The sequence below is a fragment of the Heptranchias perlo genome, chromosome 1 (assembly GCF_035084215.1).
Source record: "Heptranchias perlo isolate sHepPer1 chromosome 1, sHepPer1.hap1, whole genome shotgun sequence".
NCBI classification, from domain to species: Eukaryota; Metazoa; Chordata; class Chondrichthyes; order Hexanchiformes; family Hexanchidae; genus Heptranchias; species Heptranchias perlo.
Genome location: NC_090325.1, coordinates 103542844 through 103566593, shown reverse-complemented (window position 1 = coordinate 103566593; position 23750 = coordinate 103542844). Strand labels below are relative to the sequence as shown.

Genomic DNA, 23750 nt, shown 5'->3' with positions numbered 1-23750 from the left:
GATCTGGGGAGTGCTTTAATACAGTCCAGCTAAGGTCCCTTGCATCACTGTAGTCTGCGCGTGCTGCACAATTTCATCATCCATAAAGGACTATTAATTAGTGGCCCAGAGGTCGAATAGGCAAACAGGGTCAGTAAACCACTAAAGCCTTTCTTGAGGAAGAGGCCAAAAAAGGGGAACCTTTACCAGTTGCTACTAAAATGCAGGCACAGCTCATAAGGGTCACCTTCAACTAAATAAGATCCCTGCCCACTGCATAATCAGTCTTGCCACATTTTCCCCTTTGGCAACCATACCACCTCATTCATGGAACCCTCATCCACCATTCCGATTTTGAAAGCCTTTTGATACTCTTTCTCCGAGACATTCAACCCTCTTAGTGCCACAAATCAATCAAAACATCTGTCTTCTGTAAGAATAATTATTTACTGAATATGCTATTGAGACATTTCCTAATTTTTTCTATTGCTATGCCTACCCTTTAACGCCCAGCAGGAGCCTGGGGAAATGGAGGTGGCCTCTTGGTCTCAGATCACTTGAGGACTCAAAGGGAACTGCTGCAGGTTGTGTCCCCTGTGTTGTTGCATATATCAGTTTGTCCTTGACTGCTTCCTCCCACGTGTGCAGGCATCCGAGCAAGAAGGCTGATCAGATTGTATTAAGCAGATTTTGGAAGCCCCGAGAAATGCTTGTTTGTATTCTGGTCCCAATAGTTTGGAAGCCAGAAGAGATAGCCCTCTCCATTTCCATTCCAAGATGTTATTAGCAGAAATCACAGCTTCCATGCCAAAAGCTAAAAGCAGACTCTCTCCTGCGGGGCCCTCTGCTAAAGTTTGTTCTGGAGCTGTCATGTGCTCCAGAGTTGATTGCAAGGCTGAGCTCACATCCGATAGGGGGGGACAAAACCTCAGAAAGCCTTTGGAAAGCCTCAGTGGCATCTCAACTCATTAGTCGTCTTATCAACTATGAAGGGGAAGGGAACTAAAGTAACAGGCAAAAGTGAAGGAAAACCAAAGATTCAGGCATCAACTTATAGCAAGTGATGATGTAGCCCAGCATCCAATCCCCTGCAAGAAGGTGCAGCCAAGTTTTAGGTCGCAACTGACTGTTACTGTCCTGGCACCTGTGCAAGCCCTTGGGTGGCATAGTGCCCTTACAATAAATGGCAGATCTCGGAATCTTCCTCTTTGCTGACCCAGACACTGAGAAGACAGTTTGCCATGATCATTCTCAAATAGGTTTGCCAAGGCCTGGGGAAATAGTTGGTCCAGTGTGCCCCAGGGCCATAAAAATCATGTTTTGTCCTTGCCACTCCTTTTACAGGTGGGAGCTTAATATTCCTACTCCTGGCCGCACCAGAAGATTCAGTGAGGCCTAAAACCAGTGAGAATCTAGAGAAACTGATTTCTGTTGCATTTCCTGACCTCTTATCACCCCAAATTTGGGTACAACAAAGACCAAAATCAATCCCATACAATGTTACAACACAGAAGGAGGCCAATCAGCCCATTGCACCATGCTGACTCTCTGAAAGAGTTATCCACTTAGTCCTTCCCCTTTCCCCATTTTGTTTTACATTTCTCTTTTTCAAATATTTATGCACTTCTCTTTTAAAATCTATCCTGGATTTTGCTTCCACCTTTGTTTCTGATAAGGCATTCCATGTCCTAACAACCCTCTGCATACATTTCTCCAACATCTCCTTTAACTCTTTTGGGATAATCTTAAATTTATGACCTCTGAGTTATTAACCAACCAATCAATTAAAATAGTTTTTCCTTATTTATCTTATCAAAACTTCTCATAATTTTGATCACCTCTAGCAGACTTCATCTTAATTTTCTCTGTCCTGGCAAACAGAGCCCCAGTTTCTCTAGTCTCTCCTCATAATTAAAACCTTTCCTCCTTGGTACAATCTTAATAGATCTGTTCTGTGTTCTCTCCGTGGCCTTGACATTATTCCTAAAGAAGGTTATCAAAAGTGAGACACAATGGGGTACAATTTCCTCTGCCCTACACTTGGGGAATTGGCATCTCCAGGGACTTTTCAAGTGGGTAGCACTTCATCTATAGCATGTACAGGCCCAGTGTAATTACTGTCATGAGGTGGGCAAGTTACTGTGCTCCCAACTCATTTTCTTGTAGCTATGCTTGCTGGGCAACCTGTAAAACCTGGCATGATGAGTTACCTCCGGACTCTTGCCGATCAGAGGCAAGTTCCCATAACTTCCCAGAAATGCTAGGGAACCAAGGGACTAGTGAGAAGGAAGGATTAAAGGAAATTAGTATTAGTAAAAAATTAGTGCTGGAGAAATTAATGGGACTGAAAGCCGATAAATCCCCAGGGCCTGATAATCTGCATCCCAGAGTACTAAAAGAGGTAGCCATGGAAGTAATGGATGCATTAGTTGTCATCTTCCAAAATTCTACAGATTATTGGAACAGTTCCTGCAGATTGGAAGGTAGCAAATGTAACCCCACTATTTAAAAAAGGAGAGAGAAAACAGGGAACTACAGACCGGTTAGCCTAACATCAGTAGTAGAGAAAATGTTAGTGTCTCTTATAAAGGATGTGATAACAGGACATTTAGAAAATATCAACGGGATTAGACAAAGTCAACATGGATTTATGAAAGGGAAATCGTGTTTGACAAACCTACTGGAGTTTTTTGAGGATGTAACTGGTAGAATAGATAAGGGAGAACCAGTGGATGTGGTTTATTTGTATTTTCAGAAGGCCTTTGATAAAGTCCCACATAAGAGGTTAGTGTGCAAAATTAAAGCACGTGGGATTGGTGGTAATATACTGGCATGGATTGAAAATTGGTTAGCAGGCAGGGAACAGAGTAGGGATAAATGGGTCTTTTTTGGGGTGGCAGGCTTGGGCCCCAGCTATTCACAATACATATCAATGATTTGGATGAGGGAACCAAATGAAATATTTCCAAGTTTGCTGACGACACAAAATTAGGTGGGATCGTGAGTTGTGAGGAGGATGCAAAGAGATTTCAAAGCGATTTAGACAAGTTGAGTGAGTGGGCAAATACATGGCAGATACAGTATAATGTGGATTAATGTGAAGTTATCCACTTCGGAATGAAAAACAGAAAGGCAGAGTATTATTTAAATGGTGATCGATTGGGAAATGTTGATGTACAAAGGGAACTGGGTGTCCTTGTACACCATTCACTGAAAGCAAACATGCAGATGCAGCAAGCAGTTAGGAAGGCAAATGGTATGTTGGCCTTCATTGCAAGAGGATTTGAGTACAGGAGCAAGGATGCCTTACTGCAGTTATACAGGGCCTTGGTGAGACCACACCTGGAGTATTGTGTGCAGTTTTGGTCTCCTTACCTAAGAAAGGATATACTTGCCATAGAGGGAGCGCAGTGAAGGTTCACCAGACTGATCCCTGGGATGGCAGGACTGTCGTATGAGGAGAGATTGGGTTGACTCGGCCTATATTAACGCAAGTTTAGAAGAATGAGGGGGGATCTCATTGAAACATATAAAATTCTGACAGGGCTAGACAGACCGGATGCAGGGAGGATGTTTCCCCTGGCTGGGGGGTCCAGAACGAGGGGTCACAGTCTCAGGATACAGGGTAGGACATTTAGGACTGAGATGAGGAGAAATTTCTTCACTCAGAGGGTGGTGAACCTGTGGAATTCTCTACCCAGAAGGCTGTGGAGGCCAAGTCACTGAATATATTTAAGAAGGAGCTAGATAGATTTCTAGACACAAAAGGCATCAAGGGATATGGGGAAAGAACGGGAATTTTGTATTGAGATAGAGGATCAGCTATGATCATATGGAATGGCAGAGCAGGCTCGAAGGGCTGAATGGCCTACTCCTGCTCCTATTTTCTATGTTTCTATGTTGTCATTTTTAATTTGAAGGCCCCTGATCTTGGAGGCCTGCGAGGGTTGCAGTGAGTTCAATTCTGCACCAGGAGCAAGGCCTATCTGGAGTAGGATTGCCAACTCTGGTTGGATGTATTCATCACATGACTTCACGAACTCCCACTACCTCGCCCCCACTCTCCTGCCATTGGCCATCCAACACATCCATCCTCGCAGCGCACAGCCTTCCCGTGCCAATTGAAAAGTGAACAGACTCTTCATGACTCATTTGATGATTCTTGACAGTCAAACAGCCTTTTATCTCCCAAATCCTATATATTTATAACTAATAACCGAAAGTGTTCAAAGTAAATGAAAAAAAAACAGTTTTTTTAGTGCCCCTATGATTTTTTTCTCTTGGGTTGCTCTCAGTAGTAGCTTGGAGATTAACCTTCAATTCTTGGCGACTGCAGGGCAATCCTGGAGGGTTGCCAACCATAATCTGGAGTTGGGCCTCTTTCTGGAGGAAAATTAGCCTAATTCTAGCTGAGCCTAACCAATGATTTGTACAGATTTAGCATTCCTTCTTTGCTTTTGTACTCTATGCCCCTATTTATAAAACCTAAGGTCCATCTACTTTTTTTAAACAGCTTTATCAAATTGATCTCCTACTTTTAAACATTTGTGTATCTGAAAACTTAAGTTTCTCTGCTTTTCTACCCCTTTTAAAGTTTTACCATTTAGTGTATATGTCCTCTCATGCTTCCTTCCAAAATGTTTCACCTCACGATTCACCATATTAAATTTCATCCACAGTCTATCTGCCTAATTTACTAACCTATTTCCTCATGAAATTTCTTACAGTCCTCTTCACGATTAACCATGGTCTCTATTTTAGTGTTGACTACAAATTTTGATACTGTGCTTCATACTCAAGTCCAGATCATTTATATATATATATATATATTTTATATATAATATATATATTAAGAAGAGCACTGGTCCTAATACTGGTCCCTGGGCACAGCATTGTTTGCATCCCTCCAATCAAAACAAAATCATTAACCATTACTCTGTGATTTGTCCTTTAGCCAACTTCCTAGCCACGTTGCTAAGTTCCTTTAAGTACTGTTCACTTTAATTTTATCAAGCCTCTGATGCAGCACCTTATCAAACACCTTTCTCATTATATGTCAATTTTGTTTCATATTCTCTTTTAGCCTTTCTAATCTATTTTACTTCTACTGTATATTTTCTATATTCCACTAGATTATTATTGGCCTATATTTGTCACATGGCTCTTTTTAAGACTCATTTTAATTTAAATTTCTCTGTTCATTCAAGGAACTCCATCTTTTACAGCACTTAATTTACTTCTTGTAAAAATATATCTAGTTCATAACCTAACCATCTCATGCTTGAAAGTTTTCCATAGTTTGTCCACTGTCTTATCTGTCAGTTGTTCTTTCCAATTTATCTGGACTAGTTTCCTTTCCATCTCACTAAAATTAGCTTTTTTTCCAGTTAAATACTTCTGCTTTGTTTGTTCACTCTCCTTTTCAATTTTATATTGAACCTAATTATTGTTATAGTTGTTGTTTGCTGGATGTTCCCCCTATCGTTACATTGCTACTTGCCCCACTTGATTTCCTGAAACTAGATCCAGGACTTACTCTTCCCTGTTGGACTAAAACATAATGGGGTAAATCTCGACTTTGTGCAATATGGTAAAACGGGTGTTAGTGAGTTGATAGCCCATTTTACATCTCTCCAGATTTTTATTTCCACTGAGTTCAATGGAAATAAAAATCGGGAGAAATGTAAAGTGGGCTGCCGACTCACTAACACCCATTTTACACTATTGCACAAAGTCAAGGTCTACCCCATTGATCTAGAAAGTAGGCTTAGACACATTGTAGAAACCCCTCTCCTTATTTGCCACTTACAATACTTTTGAACCTGTCTATCTTTGGATAATTAAAGTCACCCATCATTATGGCACTATATTTTAAACATTTTTCTCCAATTTGTCTACATATCTCTTCCTCTATCTCATATCCACTGTTTATCATTTAGTAATAAATTCCCAAATGAGTAATAGTCCCCTCTTCATTCCTCAACTCTAACCAAATAGATTCAACTTTTGCACTGCTTATATTATCTCTAATTCTAGTGCTTTGATAGAATCTTTGATTAATTTTATCACCTCCCTTTTTTCCTATTCTATCCCTCTTGAATATTTTATAATCAGGAATATTTAGCTTCCAGACCTGTCCTAGCTTAAGTCACATCTTTTTAATGCCATGATCTTACACCCACGAAAGTAATTTGTGCCTCTTGTTCATCAGTTTCATTCAGAATACTTTGTGCATTTACATTCCTACAACTCAAAACTACTTCTATCTGTTTGGCAATCTTATTCCTTTTAATTCCTTCTACTCCTGGTTAGCCAAGCACAAGTTGCCTTTTAGAATTTTTTGCTGGCTGGCCCTGATTAACTCCTGTTTCTTCAAGCACTTAATAATTTCATCCAGTATTAAAAACTCGAGTAGTTTATCACCAACTGAAGTAAAATTAATTGACATAATTTCTTGGCTTATCCCTAACTCCTTTAGAAGAAGACACATTTATCGCTCTCCAGTTCTCCGGCACAATTTCTCCTTCCACAGAATTTTGGAACCTGAGGGATTACACCAACACATCCTAAAGAAAACTAGGAAAGAAATACTGAAAGCTCTGATTATAATTTTCTACTGTAAGATTAATTTCTTTAGTACTATTTATTTTTCAAAAATTACCTCTCCATTAACTGGTGCTACAAACCCAATTCCCACTTTCTATGTGAAAACTGAGTTAAGATATTTATTTAGTAATTCTGCCATTCCCTCACTCTCCAGTACAAGCTTGTCTCCTTCATCAGCACTTCCCACAATGCAGCACTTCTTCAGTACTACATTGAACTATCAGTCTAGACTATGTACCCAAATCCCTCAAGTGGAGCTTGAACTGGAGAGTTCCAGTTGACAGCTGTTACCTGGATTAATGGACATATGAGACTAGTTACTGCATTATATATATCTTCATCTATTGTGCCCTCACATGTATCATAATTTCTCCCAATTGGTCAATTAATGAGATCTCACTAATCTCATTTTTAGTGAGTAGAAAAGGAAACTAGCCTAGATCAATTGGAAAGAACAAATGGTAGATAAGACAGTGGACAAACTATGGAAAACTTTCAAACATGAGATGGTTAGGGTACAAACTAGGCGTATTTTTACAAAAGTAAATGAGGTGGAGTAAAAGCTGGAGTTCCTTGGATGAACAGAGAAATTAAAATTAAAATGAAACTTAAAAAGAACCATATGACAAATATAATGAAGTGGAATATAGAAAATATAAATTATAATCAGAGCTTTCAGTTAGATTGTGGCTAATATACTAATTTCTCAGGCTCTTTTCCCATAGAGCTGTGAGATGTGGGCTGAGCAGTTCCATACTACATAGGAGGCAGTCAAGAGATTACATTACATGCATAGTAGTAGGTACCTCTAACATTGTAAAGTAATAAATCATTACTCAAAAGGACAGGGAACTTTTCTGGATTCAACAGGTCACACAGCTAAGTTAGCTATTAAAATGTTTAAATTGTTGCTTCTTAAAAAGATATTTCTACAAGTGGAGAATTCTATTTGACAGTTATTACCTGGATTATTGGACATATGAGACTAGTTACTGCATTATATATATCTTCATTTATTGTACCCTCACATGTATCATCACCTCTCCCAATTGGTCAAGAAGGAAATTCTGATTTTGAGCTATTCTTGACTGTTGACTTCAGGGGTCCTCCAGGTCTTGTTAATTTGAACTGATTTCCAGATTTTCAGAGGTAGCTTGCAGTTGAGAATTCCCATTTTACAAGGAACTTGTTTTTCAAAGCTTTACAAAACTGTTATGTTAAAGGAGCATCATTTTCATTGAATAAGTATTTGACAAGCCTCTTATTTGTCTGTATGCTGATGCAACACAATTAATTAAACTGTACAGAAAAGCACCACTGCATCACTTGTGTTTAATGTCATCATTGTGGATTTTGGGTGGGGGCAATTAAAAAGGAGCGGGTCAATTACCCACTCCATTCACTCTCCATGGGGATTTTAACACCATTGTTTTTGGTGGTGGATGAAGCATTTGCCTAAATCAGGTGGAAGCCGCATACAGACATTCAAATCGGGGTCCTATTACATCGGTAGGACCCTGATGGCCTTTTACCTGCAGTCTGAGTAGGGCGGCCATGGTAACTGCCCGCTCAGTGAAACCTGAAGACTAAAGGGGCCACAATAGGAAAGTTTCGACCTCTGCTGCCCTGGGTTCTCCCCACTTTCCTCATCACCACTTACCTTCTAGCCAGTCGCCAGCCAACTGCTTCTCTCTGCCCGTTTCAGGCTGGCAGGTGGTTGGTGAGAGTAAATACGGCCCTGGAATTGAAATAGCCTCAAATCAATGCCATCGGCAGGGTGGGGGGGGAGTTAGGAAAATAGGAACAGAAATAGGCCATTCAGCCGCTCGAGTCTGTTCGCCATTCAATTAGATCATGGCTGATCTGTATCTTAACTTCATTTGGCCGCCTTGGTTCCGTAACCCTTAATACCCTTGCCTAACAGAAATCTTATCAATCTCAGTTTTGAAATTTTCGATTGACTGAGCCTCAACTGCTGTTTGGGGGGGAGAGTTCCAGATTTCCACTACCCTTTGTGTGAAGAAGTGCTTCCTGACATCATCCCTCAACAGCCTAGCTCTAATTTTAAGGTTATGCCCCTTTGTTTCTACTCTTCCACCAGAGGAAATAGTTTCTCTCTCTCTATTCTATCAATTCCTTTAATCATCTCAAACACCTCAATTAGATCATCCCTTAATCTTCTATGCTCAAAGGAATTCAAGCCAAGTCTATGCAACCTCGTCTATGACGTTGTTCCACCCGCCCAAAACCCACTCCCAGTTAAAATCCCTCTCATGTGTCTCTTTTCTCTCCCCAAACAAAAAAAAATTGCAGAACACTTTTATCATGAAAATTATGTCCCTTTAAAATGCCATCATTAGATTGCGAGCAACGCAGTAAGAGAACAGATACTTATTTTCCTTGTATTTCTCTATCTATGAAGATATTAGAACCAGTGGCGGTGTTCTTAAAGAGCTATTATTGACACTGAAAAGTTGTCAAGCAAGTTTTTCAATGATTTTGCATTCATGCGATCCAAAGACATCAATCACATCACCAACTGGTGTTGTGTGCATAAGATTCAGTATAACTTTCAAAATGTGTATATGAAGTCAGTAGCCCTGGGTTGGACAAGAAAAATATGTATGGTTCCACTTTCAATCCTATTGAATAGCCCCTTGCTGGGTTACAGGTGTGTGGTCACCGAATAAGGACAGAATTGGGCTATGACAGCTCCATTGTCGAACAGCATGCTGGCACTCACTGTTGCAGCAGACATCAGATAAACTGCAGCTCAAACTTTCCTAATGACTAATATGACTATTCCAGAGAAGGGTTTTCAGACACGGCTTTCTGTTGATTCTGTAATAGTTTCTCTAGTTGTCTGTTTTGGTCCCTCCTCTTGCAGTTTCTATAATTTATCTCTCTCCTCTCCAGCTTCACATTTATTTCTCTCTTTCACTCCTCCTTCACTTCTGTTTTTCTCCTCTCTCTCACTTTTCATCTCTTTACTTCATTAATCCCTTCTCTCTTTCCTCTTGATTCTTCTCACTTTTTTGTCCCCAGCAAATGGGCCATTGAATTACAATTGTAGAGAGTAGCTATTGCATGATATCCTAGAGAGTGGGTCTATAGTGGTGCGGTTATCATGGCTGTTGTATCTCAGAGATTTTTTTTGCCAGAATATAATTGAGTCCAATGTTTTTACATAAAATGATTAGTGAATAATAAAAGTAAAACATAATCAATTAAAAGGAGAAAATCAGACTTAAATACTTGACAAAGGAGTAAAAAGAAAATTGAGTCACAACAAACAAAAGAAATGTTCATATAAAGATACAAATGCCATAGTCATGAATAAATATTATAAATTGTTATATAACTATCCAATAGATTAATTATTCCAAAGATATAAATTGCTATATAAATGCATAATAGGCCAATAAATATTTATTATATAAACAGCTAATAAATTACGAATGGGCTGTGTGGATGAAAGTTGATACAGTGATTGGGAGATGGGAAGTATTAATGTATTGTCATCCATCCAGAACAACCCCCATTGCTTCATCATGATTCCAGAATTTTCACCTCCACACTCTATCTGGAAGGCTATTCCAAGTGTTGGTCACTCTCTGCATGAAGAAGAAATTCCTGATACCTGTCCTAAATTTACCTTTTATTAGTTTGAACAGAAGTCCCCATGTCCTACTCTCACATTTTAATTTAAAGTAACAGTCCAGATTAATCTTTTCCGTAACACATACTAACTAATTTATCTCTCAGCCCGAAAAGACCGAGTTTCTCTAGTCTTGCCTCATAAATCAGACCCCCGCAGTAGGGATCAGTGTCATGGCTCGTCTCTGCACTGATTTCAGCACTTGAATATCTTCTTTGTTTCTCAGCATCTGAACTGGACACAGTGCTCGAGGTGCAGTTTGACCAGAGTGCTGTACAGTTTGATCATGACTTCCTTTGACTTGTATTCTACTGCTTTGGATCAACTAGATCATAGAGCCACAGATCACTGTCCACCCAACTAATCAGGTCAAGGGCTCTAAAATGTTCCAGTTTTGCAGGCATACATTCACACAGACACAAAAAAATGATTAATTTGGCAGTAAAGAAATTCCCTTTTAGATAAAAGACACAAGAATAAGAAAAATCAGGGAGCAAGAAAAAACATAAGAGCCATTATATCTCATCCAACTAGAAACCTAGCTCTTCCATTACAATATTCAACTGGATTCGAATTCTATTCAACTGGATTCGAATTCATATTCAAAGTATTCCAATTAGATATCTGACATTTTGATTCTATCACTTAAATTGGATGTAATGTAGCATATAAACACATTTTAAAAATAATTTTTTTGACCCTTAAAGTGATTATGGGACATGTTTCAACTGATTTGTGCACTAAATCTTATGTGATCAATGAAAAACACTCAGTGGGGTTGTGTGGAATGTTTGACTGAAGAAGACATAACTCACGAATGACAAAGTCATGAGTAAGTTATAAAGTCTGCCTCATGAGAGGAATACATATTACATTCTACTGCTCCCTATTGAGTATTCAGTTTATACAACATGTGTTTTGTATAATAGATCATTGAAAGGGAAATGTTGAATAAATTATGGAAATGATACAATAACAAAAATATATCACAAAGTCTATAAATTACCATACATTGTGTAAAATTTAATGTGCAATTTGTGCCTTTATGATTGATTTGACTAGCATTTGCATGAGAGAACAGTACTAATATTATCTCTTTGCTTAGAAGCAATGTGTAGTCACCGTGTCTCAGTCCTAACTGTCATAGAGCTACAATATTTTTACTTTGAACAGCGAAAAGCTCTTTCTATTTAATCACCAATTTAAAGATGGCATGTGGATATTTTATTTTTACATTAGTTTTGGCTTACAATCAATACCTACATAAAGAGAGATATTTATGGCAAGCATAAGGTTATTTAAAAATAAAACATAATGATGGTGTTCATTATAAAAACAACATTATGTTTGTGTAACAGATTGCTGCCCTTCATTTCCCCAGTACGCTCATTCTATTGTGCATTTGTGTTTGCTTGGATACCCTATCAAATAGGGTGGCTACTGAATACCCTGAATAGCCATTGGCCTTCATGTACTAATTTGTGTGGGAAAACAATGCAGCAATGGGAACCTATCAGTGGACTGTGAAAATGTACAACTAGTATCATAAACAGCCTGGAGCATATATCGGGGAAATTGCTGCTTGAAATAGCATCAGTGTTTGGAAAATATAATCCTGCTATTGAATTGTTGATTCAATTTATAAAGATCAACTGATCGACAATGTAAAAGTAAAGCAAAAACAGGTCTTACCAGCAGTACCAGAGAGTTGCACACTCAGCGTTCGTTCAATGGTCTTGGTCTCAAATGGGGAACCTTTAGGATCACTGAAAAATGTGTTTTTATTCCTTTCAGTTGCTTAATAGTTTGGCATTAAATAAAAATCAAATGCATTGCTTCTTCAAATATGAGCAGTTTATAATTTTTTTTTAGAAACACTTACTTTGATGATTCCGGTGTCAACGGCAGGGACAGAGTTGTTGGTCTAGCTGTAAAAATGAAAACAGAAACACTCGAGTTATTGATAACCTAAAACATGTGTCATTTAGTTTTTCCTTTCTGTGTTAAATTCATTTAGGAACAGCAAAAGATGCTATAACCAATGAGATAAAAAGAAACACTGAATTCTGGGCTTTTGCAATTTAAACAAAAAATGCTAGAAATTCACAACAGCTCAATCACCATCTGGAAGAGAAAGATTAACGCTTTGATTGGGAATCTTCAATAAAAGTGAAGAAAGGCCCAACCAGCTGGTCCATCAGGGAAACCTGAGGACCTTCCTGGGCCAGACTGTCGCCATAAAAAATTTTTCCTTGCTCTAAAGGTGACAGGTTGCTGCTATTTCAGGATGATGCAGTACAAACCGATGTCAGCCCTCAGCTGGCATAGGTTCCATGGACCATCCAGCTGTGGTTCAATTGGTAGCACTCTTGCCTCTGAGTCAGATGGTTGTGGGTTCAATTCCCACTCCAGAGACTTGAGCTCAAAATCTATGCTGGCACTCCAGTGCAGTACTCAGGGAGTGCTGCACTATCAAAGGTACCATCTTTCAGAGGAGGCGTTAAACCGAGGCCCCATCTGTCATCTCAGGCAGACATAAAAGATCCTATGGCACTATTCGAAGAAAAGTAGGGGATTCCTGGCTAATATTTATCCCTCAACCAGCATCATTAAAACCGATTATCTGGTCATTATCACATTGCTGTTTGTAGGACCTTGCTGTGCATAAATTGGCTGCCACCGTTCCTACATTACAACAGTGTCTACGCTTCAAAATGACTTCATTGGCTGTAAAAGGCTTTGGAACATCCGGAGGTCGTGAAAGGCGCTATATATATATGCAAATCTTTCTTTCAAAGACCCTGAGAGCAGCAGGAATTTAAGGCAGAAGTTAAATGGGGAATACCTGGTAGAACCGGGTTCTGCCCCAAATTCCATACCCATGGAGGGTGATGCGCCCATTCTCTGCCCTCTCTGGACCCAGAAATTTCAGCCTGTAAGTCATGATTTACACAAACAAATAGGAACAAGAGTACGACTAGGGAAATCAGCGTGGAAAATTTCTTTTGTAACATTATATTATACCCCATTTTAAATTAACTGACTAATCAGTTATCATTTATGTAAATATTTGTTATACTAAAAAGAATTTGACTCAAATTGTAGATGGCAGTGAATTCACAATAAAGATAACTGTAATGAATCAAAAAGTCAGCACATTTCTTTTCATTATAATGCTAAGGTATTCATGTTGGTATAAATTAGAAAATAAATCAATTTTTTAAAAACAAAATAGCTTATGAGCTGCAGCTACTAGATTTATTTTTAATATTACAATATATAAATATTCAAGTGATATTGTGCATAAAGGATGTAAGTTGGAGTGTGGAAGTTTATGTAAAATGAGCTACCAAGTGGTGCCAATCAAGTAGCACAGCCAGTTAATTTTGCATTCATATACCGAGGATGCCAAGAGGTGTAGAGGAACTAAGGGACCTTGGAGTGCATGTCCACAGATCCCTGAAGGTAGCAGGACAGGTAGATAAGGTGGTTAAAAAGGCATATGGGATACTTTCCTTTATTAGCCGAGGCACAGAATATAAGAACAGGGAGGTTATGCTAGAACTGTATAAAACATTGGTTAGGTCATAGCTTGAGTACTGTGTACTGTTCAGGTCACCACATTATAGGAAGGATGTAATTGCACTAGAGAGGGTACAGAGGAGATTTACGAGTATGTTGCCAGGGCTGGAGAATTTTAGCTATGAAAAAAGATTGGATAGGTTGGGGTTGTTTTCTTTGGAACAAAGGAGGCTGAGGGGAGATTTAATTGAGGTATATAAAATTATGACAGGACTTGACAGAGTGGATAGGGAGGACCTATTTCCCCTAGCAGAGAGGGGTCAGTGACCAGAGGGCAACAGTACCCATTTGTGACCTGGTAATTGGTAGAAGGATTAGAGGGGAGCTGAGGAGAAATTTTTTCACCCAGAGGGTGGTGGGGGTCTGAAACTCACTGCCTGAAAGGGTGGTAGAGGCAGAAAGCCTCAACTCATTTAAAAAGTATTTGGATGAGCACTTGAAGTGCTGTAACCTACAGGGCTACGGACCAAGTGCTGGAAAGTGGGATTAAGCTGGATTGCTCTTATTCGGCCGCCACAGACACGATGGGCTGAATGGCCTCCTTCTGTGTCATAACTTTCTATGGTTCTATGTATTTGTGTGGAAGATATGAATATCCAGTCAGGTCACAAATGGGTACTGTTGTTACACTCCCATGTTACACAGTTATACAAGTAGATATAGGGGCAGTGTGAATCAATTCCCATAAAAGATATTCAGACTGACACCACTGAATCCGAGAAGGTAGCTACGGCAGGTTCGAATTTGTAACGGTGACATATCACAAGCCTGTTCTTACCTTGTAGGTTATGCGATTGTTGAGATTGCAGCTGCATCTTCCTTTTGGAGATGCTTTTGTCTCTACTACTAATTTTGTGGTCATTTATCTTGGACTGAGGAGGGTCGTCACTAGCAGTCAGATATTTGAGCAATTCTGTGCATGGGCGGCGCTGGGCCTGTGACTTCTGCTGTTGGCAAATATTCCTTGCCTTGGTACTTGAAATTGGCTCCACCTTATAAGGACATAAGGAAACAACAGCATTATTAAAACTGTGAATATGAGTTAGTCAACATACCAACTATTCCCACTTGAAAAATAAAGTTTGTGTTACTACACTACTTTCAAAATTAGGCAGTTGCTGGTATGGTTTTTGTTTTGTATATTTCATAGCATAACAAAAAGGTGCAGCTGGTAATAATTATAACAAGGCACGTGTCACATGAGATTAACCCTAGTGATTGTTGAGATCACAGAAAGACTTGAAGAAAGCAGTTTGAGGGCACTGTCTTCATGTTAAAGTGTATCGGTTTGTTTAAGGAGGGAAAAGAACCACAAGACCTATGCATCATTTTTGCCACAATAAAATCATGTGCAAGTGACATGACGGTATGCTTGGATATAATTGTGTAGTGTGTTTCTAACCAAATCAAAGAAGGTTTGCAAAACACTTTTCTGATGAAGGCAGTGGCACTTTGAGAAAATGGGTACTGCATCTTATAACATTTCATGCACAGACACTGACATTTTTCGAGCACAATGATAAGAAAGTGATGGGAGCTGAGTTTTCCAGCAGTACCTGCTACTACTGGAGTGGAAAATCTTTAAAATTCTTTTCCAGTTTCTAACAGTTTTGCAATCTGTTAAGAATGCAGCATCAATACAATTAATATTATAATATAATATTGACTTTAATCACAATACAAGTAGCTAATGTCACACTACAGTGGTATTTTACTGATAATATTATACTTGACTACGATGGTAAATAATCCATTCTGAATGTGTATGTCAAGCATGTTGAGTCCAGACTTTGCTACAAATCTATATGCTGTTGCCGATTCATTCTTTAGTATACAATTAAAATAAGTAATCTGCATGACTTTTGTTGAAACCAAAGTCAATAATCCATCAGGATTTTCAGTCATTCCAGAATACCAAGTTCATTAGTTTGTACTGCAACTACTCCCATTCTTTAAGGGATAAAATATTCCTTTCTTCCCTGCACATAAATTTCTTATTACAGCACTGAAGTGTACCTTCACAACATTAGGGCTTGGTCTAATCCTGTTATTATTGGTCACGTGTGTGTGTTTGCTGCCTCCATGGCATTCATTGTAGATAAACTGTGAATTAGCCGGAGCCAGCAAGAGCTTCTTCAACTGGAAAAATACAACCAAAGTGAGGAGAAATTTAAATGAAGCATGAAATAAACAGAATCTACTTGTAAACAACTTCTTATCAAATCATGTGTCATTCAAATTAGCCCAATTTCTAACTTCCATGGTATGTTGTTGTTTTTAATCATTTCAAATATGGTTAAAAGTAAACCGTGGTTAAGAAAAACATCCTTACACATGCTCATATTTAGAAGCTTTAATGTTATTGAACCCAGTAGAATACAATCTGTTCTTAAAATGCAGTGCATCTTTCCTTAATGTTACCATTTTTGTAGGCATTTATTACTTTCATTTTCTTGTGGCCTTAATTTAAAAATCCAAAACTTATTTTGACTACATCACACCCATGCAGAGGGTAGCCAGAGGCTCATCTAATTCTTCTTAAACAGTAGGAAGGATTCTTACTAGAGATGGCTCTTCAGCCTCTGGAGTTGGAGGAGTGCAGTCAGGCGTCAAGGGAGGGCTAGGATCATTGACATTGGTCACATTCCCATCTGTCAGTGCGTCAAATGAAGGCAGTCCATCCTCATCCACTGGGATACTGTCCAGTGTCTCCGTTAGAGCAGCCAACAAGTTAGCCTCATTTTCTTCATCCATCTTCTGCCAAAAAAGAAGGGATCCTTCAATTGTTAATCACATGATGTCCTACAGGAACATAAACTTCTAGGAAAAGTGCTTCTTGCTAAAGAAAAAAAGGCACCTCAAAAAGAACACAGTAAATGAGAGCACTACTATGCATTAAGTTGTTTCTTACTTCTTTTTGTAAGTATGCTACTGGAATTTATATTTTAAACATTAACCATTCAACTATTTTAGCAGATAAATTTTAGCTGGCCCAGCATGTTAATATATTCACACACTGCATCTCTGATTCTCCTCATTGAGAAATGCTGCACCTCCTTTAGTGCTTCCACAACAAACAAAGCTCAGATCAGAAACTAAGTAAAATGAGATTCAAACCTGGCAGGCTCACTGCTCCATGGCAATAAGTGTTAATATGCTAATCCTTAACACAAACCTTTCAATTGATAAACTATCTTTCAAAGTAACCACATATTTAGCAATTTTATCTCAATATCTTTCTCTGAGTAGGCAGTTAAAATTGACCAGGTGACTTATGCCGATGTCCTGTCTGGGTACCACCATCTTCCATTTCAACCTGCTTTTCTGAGCAGACGACAAAGACATCTGCCTGAAGCCAGCGGAGTACTTCTTTAAGTATGCAGTTCAGGGTCCGATGACATCATTGAGCCCCGACCACAATTTTAACTCTAACCTGAGCAGGAAAGCCACTGTAGCAGGGCGTGGAGGAGCAGAGTGCTCCTCCAGGCCCCACAAGGAAAGTTTAGGCCTCCTCTGCCGCAGAATTCCCCCTTTCCCTACCCTGGAACCCCGGTCCCCTGGTCTTCACACTTATCTGAGTCCTAGCTGCCAGTCTGCAGCTGCTTCCCATCCACTTCCCAACTGGAATGGGGGAAAGGTCGGCCACTGGTTAAATTTGCCGTGGCCTCATTATAGAATCATAGAAAGTTACGGCACAGAAGGAGGCCATTCGGCCCATCACGTCTGTGCCATGCCATTGTGCCATCCTGCCATGGGTGGGGAGGAATCTAATAACTGAAACCCATTGTCAGTTAAAATTCCAACCCCCCCTCACCAACCGACATTTCTAGACTCCATAGCATAGATTTTCTGATTCAGTTTGACCAATTTACAGGTGAAAATCAAATGCATCCGATAGGAAATGTGGGCAGAGATCTGTTACGTCAGATGTCTACACTCCTTGCGCATGATGAACATTTCAGGAACAGAGAAGCTTAATTTCAATTTTAAATTAGGGGCGGAGGCATCCTCGATGTGAATTACAAACAATCTGATGTGCAAGATGACCATGCTTAATTATGGCCTTGAGAATTGGGTGTCTAAGGTTGATAGGCAGTGATAAGTAAATGGAGTTTGATTTAAAGGACACAGTAATGTTAAGGTTAAATGTGTTTCAGCTATTTCTTTACTGTTTCCGTCTTTTAATTTTGCCGACACTGAGGGGAGAATTTTAACCCCGCGTGGGTCCTGAAAATCAATGATTTTTGAAGCGCGACTGCAACCCAGCTCCAATGTGCCCATTTCCGGGTTTAATCCAGACGCGTTTGGATGCGTGCGAGTAACCTACTCTCCACATTCGGGACCTTAATGATTTCAGGGGGGTGGGTATTTATATCATCAATTATCATCCTTGTGAGATGTTAAGTAGGTGTTTCTCAATTAAATGTGACTGAACTTTAAATTTAACGACTCCAGCACGGGTTTCCCGGGGCTTGTGACTCTCACCAGTGAAATGAAAGTGAGATTGAGCCGTAGTTCATGTGGGTATTTAAAATTGTGATTGCCCCATCTGAATAAAAGCTCAGTTATTACAGCTGGTGTCTCAGTTCCCACTGGCAAACGTTTAGCAGAGAGTTCTTGTGTTGAGATAACTTTTTCAAAACTTTGGAGCCTTTCAAACTGACAAGATCAGGATGGAGGGGGCGCAATGGATGTATTCGAGAGGACATCTAAAGAGGAAGAAAATAACCATCCATGGCAGCCACGCCGTGCTGTGTTGGGATCTGCAGGTGCACAAGAGAGAGGAGACAAAGTTCTGGTGAACAGCAGAGAGAAGAGCTGAGTGGAGAACAGCAGAGAGGGAAGCAACAAAGGGGGCAAGATCACAGGAGGCACTACCCACATGAGAGGGTCTACAGACAGAGGCTGAGCTTCCTTGACCTATCTGAGGAACAGTGCCTACGCAGGCTCAGATTCATCCAGCAGGTGGTCACAGGCATCTGGTGCCACTTTGAGAACAGCTGCTCCTGGCTGGATCTGATGGCCAAGGATTGCCCATCGCAGTTAAAGTCACCACTGCCCTCGATTTCTTTGCCTCTGGCTCCTTCCAGTGCACCACCACTGACATTTCCAGGGTCTCTCAGTTGTCTGCACATAAACGTATTAGGTAGGTGACGGATGGGTTGTTTGCCAGGGCGTTGACCTACATAAACATCCCCCTGCGTCGACAATAGCCAGAATGAGCAGGCAGTCTGTTTCGCCTCTCTGGCTGGCTTCCCACAGGTTCAGGGTGCAATCGACTGTGTACACATGGCAATCCGAGGACCACCACGATTCAGGAGTTTTCATCAACCGTAAGGGGTTTCACTCTATCAATGCACAGCTGATGTGTGACCACAGAAAGAGATTTATGCAAGTGTGCACCAGATTCCCAGGCAGCTGTCATAATGTCTTTATACTACGGCAATCCAACATTCCAGATCTCTTCCAAACAGGAGACAGACTTAAGGGTTGGCTCATTAGAGACAAGAGATTCCCCCTTCAAACTTCACTCATGACACCTGTGAGGAACCGAAAAATGAAGTGCAAAAGCATTACAACCAGAGCCACATGACCACCAGGTGTGTCATCGAGCAAGCCATCGGCATTGAAATACTCAGGCCAGCTCGCACCACCACCAACCCCCCCCCCCACCCCTTTGCACTACCACACATACACCCACTGCACATCCGCCCAATGGGTGCCGTCATGTGTTGACATTCATCGTGAAGCAACTGAAAGGGCGAGTTGGCACTCGGGACGTAATAATGCGCAAGATGTGGAAGTGGTGCTAATCAATAAATTTTATGTGCCAATATAAAAAAGGAAACTTCACAGCATAACATTTCTTCAAGTATCCATGTGCATACTCTAGGTGAATTACAATTGTTTGAACATATGCTTCCTACCGCTTCTATGAGGTGCATTCCTTGTGACTTCAGCAGAGGCAGGTTGCTCAGATCTCTGCCCTGCTTTTGGCTTACGATCTCTGGATTTTGGAGCCTGTGAGGGCCCCGCCAAAGACAGCTCCACGTGCACCTGTGCAGGGCCAGACTCGGCCATTGGCAGAGGAGACAACATTGAGGTTACTGATTTGGAGGGGGGGTAATGGGTGAGGTGTGGGAGCGCGTTGAGTGGAGTCTCCACTTCCATGTCCATTTCACCATCATCCCTCTCCTGGGCCAGCGCTTCACCACTCCCAGAGAGCAACTTGATGCACATCAGTGATGCGTTGTAAGGCCACGGATAAGGCATCTGTCATCCTGTTTAAGGCGGTAGACATGCTGGCTTCCAAAGTATGCATGGCCATGGTCGTGACCTGTGTAAACTCATTTTAGAGCTGTGCTTGAAGCTCCATGGAGGCAGCCGCTCTCTCCTTGACAGACATTCTCACAATTACCTGCAACATCAATCCACTCATATTGTAGTTGGGACTCCTCCATCCTCTCCGCTATTGTGGAGAGTGTGCATGGCACATTTTCCAGTGCTGCGCAAAGTTGCAGCTGTACCTCAATCATTCTCATTCGCAACAATGCCCCCCGGGGTTCAGCATCTGTGTCCAGCTGAGCAGAGCTTGGAGAGGAGTGCGCCCTCCGATGCAGACTCTCCAAAGCTGCCCCTGCCACCAGTGTCTGATCCTGCTCACTTGTGAGTTGTGAATCACCAGGTGAAAACCCAACTAACTGTGTTACAGGACCCACCGAAGTGCGAGTATCTGTGCTGGTGCATGGCTGTACGTCCTGTGATGGTGCACCCTCAGAAGGAATAAGGTCTTCTGAGGAATTGTTGTCATGGACAGGGGAATGTCAATGGATGTTATTTATATGGACTTCCAGAAGGCATTTGATAAGGTCCCACATAAGAGACTGTTAGCTAAGATAGAAGCCCATGGAATCGAGGGAAAAGTATGGACTGGTTGGGAAGTTGGCTGAGCGAAAGGCAACAGAGAGTAGGGATAATGGGTAGGTACTCACATTGGCAGGATGTGATTAGTGGAGTTCCGCAGGGATCTGTCTTGGGGCCTCAATTATTCACAATATTTATTAACGACTTAGATGAAGGCATAGAAAGTCTCATATCTAAGTTTGCCGATGACACAAAGATTGGTGGCATTGTAAGCAGTGTAGATGAAAACATAAAATTACAAAGCGATATTGATAGATTAGGTGAATGGGCAAAACTGTGGCAAATGGAATTCAATGTAGACAAATGTGAGGTCATCCACTTTGGATCAAAAAGGATAGAACAGGGTACTTTCTAAATGGTAAAAAGTTAAAAACAGTGGATGTCCAAAGGGACCTAGGGGTTCAGGTACATAGATCATTGAAGTGTCGTGAACAGGTGCAGAAAATAATCAAGACGGCTAATGGAATGCTGGCCTTTATATCTAGAGGACGGGAGTACAAGGGGGCAGAAGTTATGCTGCAGCTATACAAAACCCTGGTTAGACCGCACCTGGAGTACTGTGAGCAGTTCTGGGCACCGCACCTTCGGAAGGACATATTGGCCTTGGAGGGAGTGCAGCGTAGGTTTACTAGAATGATACCCGGACTTCAAGGGTTAAGTTACGAGGAGAGATTACACAAATTTGGGTTGTATTCTCTGGAGTTTCGAAGGTTAAGGGGTGATCTGATCGAAGTTTATAAGATATTCAGGGGAACAGATAGGGTGGATAGAGAGAAACTATTTCCGCTGGTTGGGCATTCTAGGAGTAGGGGGCACAGTCTAAAAATTAGAGCCAGACCTTTCAGGAGCGAGATTAGAAAACATTTCTACACACAAAGGGTGGTAGAAGTTTGGAACTCTCTTCCGCAAACAGCAATTGATACTAGCTCAATTGCTAAATTTAAATCTGAGATAGATAGCTTTTTGGCAACCAAAGGTATTAAGGGATATGGGCCAAAGGCAGGTATATGGAGTTAGTTCACAGATCAGCCATGATCTTATCAAATAGCGGAGCAGGCACGAGGGGCTGAATGGCCTACTCCTGTTCCTATGTTCCTATGCATCCCCACAGTTTCTTCTTGTACGCATGAAAGCCCTAGAAGACAAAAGAAAACAATATGAATTAGTCCTGGCAAAGTAACAATCTTGCCAATCAACATACTCGGTCTTCTCATAGTTCAGTCAATCATTGATGAAATAAAGTCATAATGTGTGTGAAAGGTGTTTAAATTCTGTCATCAGCAGGCATTTGTGAGTTCCCAGTCTCTCTATCTCTGATTGAGTGGAATGCACATGTGTCACTTATCTCCATGGCGGTCTCCTCTGTATCAATGACCTGCACTATTTATGGAGGGCCATCTCCAGTCCTCTCCCTCTCCCTTGCGTTTTGCACTCTCTTCTCCACAAGGGGTGAAAGAACAGAACTGTGAGTGACTGACGGTCATGTACTCACCCGATGGATGCAGTGCATTGAGTGAGCGTTACTTTCAGACAGATGCATCACATTGCATGAGGATTGAGGTGAGTGGCAGCGGTGGATGGGTAAATGGGGCGGTGAGGAAGTGCGTTAAAAAGTGAACCATGGTTGCTCTTGAAACTTAAGTGGATGTGAGGAGTGTTGTGATGGAGTATGTTTGGCAAGATAGAGTAAGAGGGGGGTATTGTACACCACAGGATGTAGTTGAATCAGCAAATGTACTCACTTTTCCTGACCTGGTTAGGTGATTAAACTGCTTCCTGCATTGCAGCCAAGACCTGGGCACAGTGTTTCTGCTGCTCACCTCTTCTGCCACCTCCAGCCACGCCTTCTTGGTGGCAGAACCAGATTTCTTCCTCCCATTGCTGGGGTAAATTATTTCCCTCCTGGTCCTCACTGCACCCAGCAGTACTTCAAGAGAAGCATCTGTGAATCTGGGTGCCCCCCTTGCTCTCTGTGAATCCATGGCTTCATTTCCTCCTTTCTCTTCCAAAATTTATTTTTGCATTGGCCGTTTAAATAGTGGACTTCAGATCACATCATGTAGGTGCACAGTACGCCCGCTGTGTAGCTTGGAGACTCGAAACCCAGAAGAAGAAATTGATTGCTTCAATTAAGTTGCAATCGCAGATTCTGACCCACTCACTTCACTTCCAGGTTTCACGTCCGAAAAACTTCCATCCCACCCCTCGGTCTCTTCCCGGTTCCATGTTAAAATCCAGGCCTTAGGTTCTCATGAGGCATTTTGCAATTTTTTTTGTCCAGCACCTTTACTGGGTTTCCCTGTGGGAATCTCCCTATTTGAGGTGGTTGGAAGAAGATGAGGATCAACAGAGTGTTTCAAGGTAGGTCAAGCTGTACAAGAGAAGTCCTGTGCCCACCTGCCTGTACTCTCACCTGCAAACAGAGATGAACATATCTTGCTTTGGTTGCTATCCCTGCCAAGATGTCACCAACCATATTTGCAGGCCCTGGCATACCTAACTGGCAATGGACATGAGGAACTGTCTTCAAAGGATCTGGGTTATCAGAGAGTGAGTTGCGGATCTGCACCATCTGTTTGAAGGATACCAGTAGCTACCATGCAGCATAGAGCTGGCACATCCAATGATAGTGACAGTCAGCCGTGGCCTGAAACTTGGCTCTACTTCCTTGTAGGCATGCTGAAATGCATGGGTTGATGTCATCAAGTGACACAAAGTGCCATCCTCCTCACAACCACTTCATGCAGCATTATTTCCAATTCATCATCCAGCAAACAGGGATCAGGTGCTGGGTTGCTCCATTACTTGTCTATGGACTCATGTATGCACCTTGGGTTTCCCTTTCATTCATTTTTGCCTGTTGCTTCTTAGTTCCCTTTACCTTCAGCCTTGGCAAAGGCTGTTAATAGGTTGAGATTAAGGGCATCATTTTAAAATTCAGGGCATAATCTTAAAATTAGAGCCAGGCTATTTAGGAGTGAAATCACAAAGCACTTTTTCA

At 41.0% G+C, this 23750-nt stretch overlaps 1 protein-coding gene across 4 annotated transcripts in view; it reads right to left on the bottom strand.

Annotated features, from left to right (window-relative positions):
• ppargc1a (peroxisome proliferator-activated receptor gamma, coactivator 1 alpha) overlaps positions 1-23750 on the bottom strand; it is a 98757-nt gene that overhangs the window by 32815 nt on the left and 42192 nt on the right. For 3 of the 4 annotated variants that reach the window (XM_067989219.1, XM_067989233.1, XM_067989227.1), the window contains exons 3-7: positions 16388-16582; positions 15842-15964; positions 14604-14817; positions 12126-12171; positions 11936-12009 (exon numbers count right to left, since the gene is read on the bottom strand). In XM_067989219.1, coding sequence (XP_067845320.1) covers positions 11936-12009; positions 12126-12171; positions 14604-14817; positions 15842-15964; positions 16388-16582 — 652 coding nt within the window. The remainder of the gene's footprint in view (positions 1-11935; positions 12010-12125; positions 12172-14603; positions 14818-15841; positions 15965-16387; positions 16583-23750) is intronic. The other variant, XM_067989242.1, reaches the window with a different exon arrangement.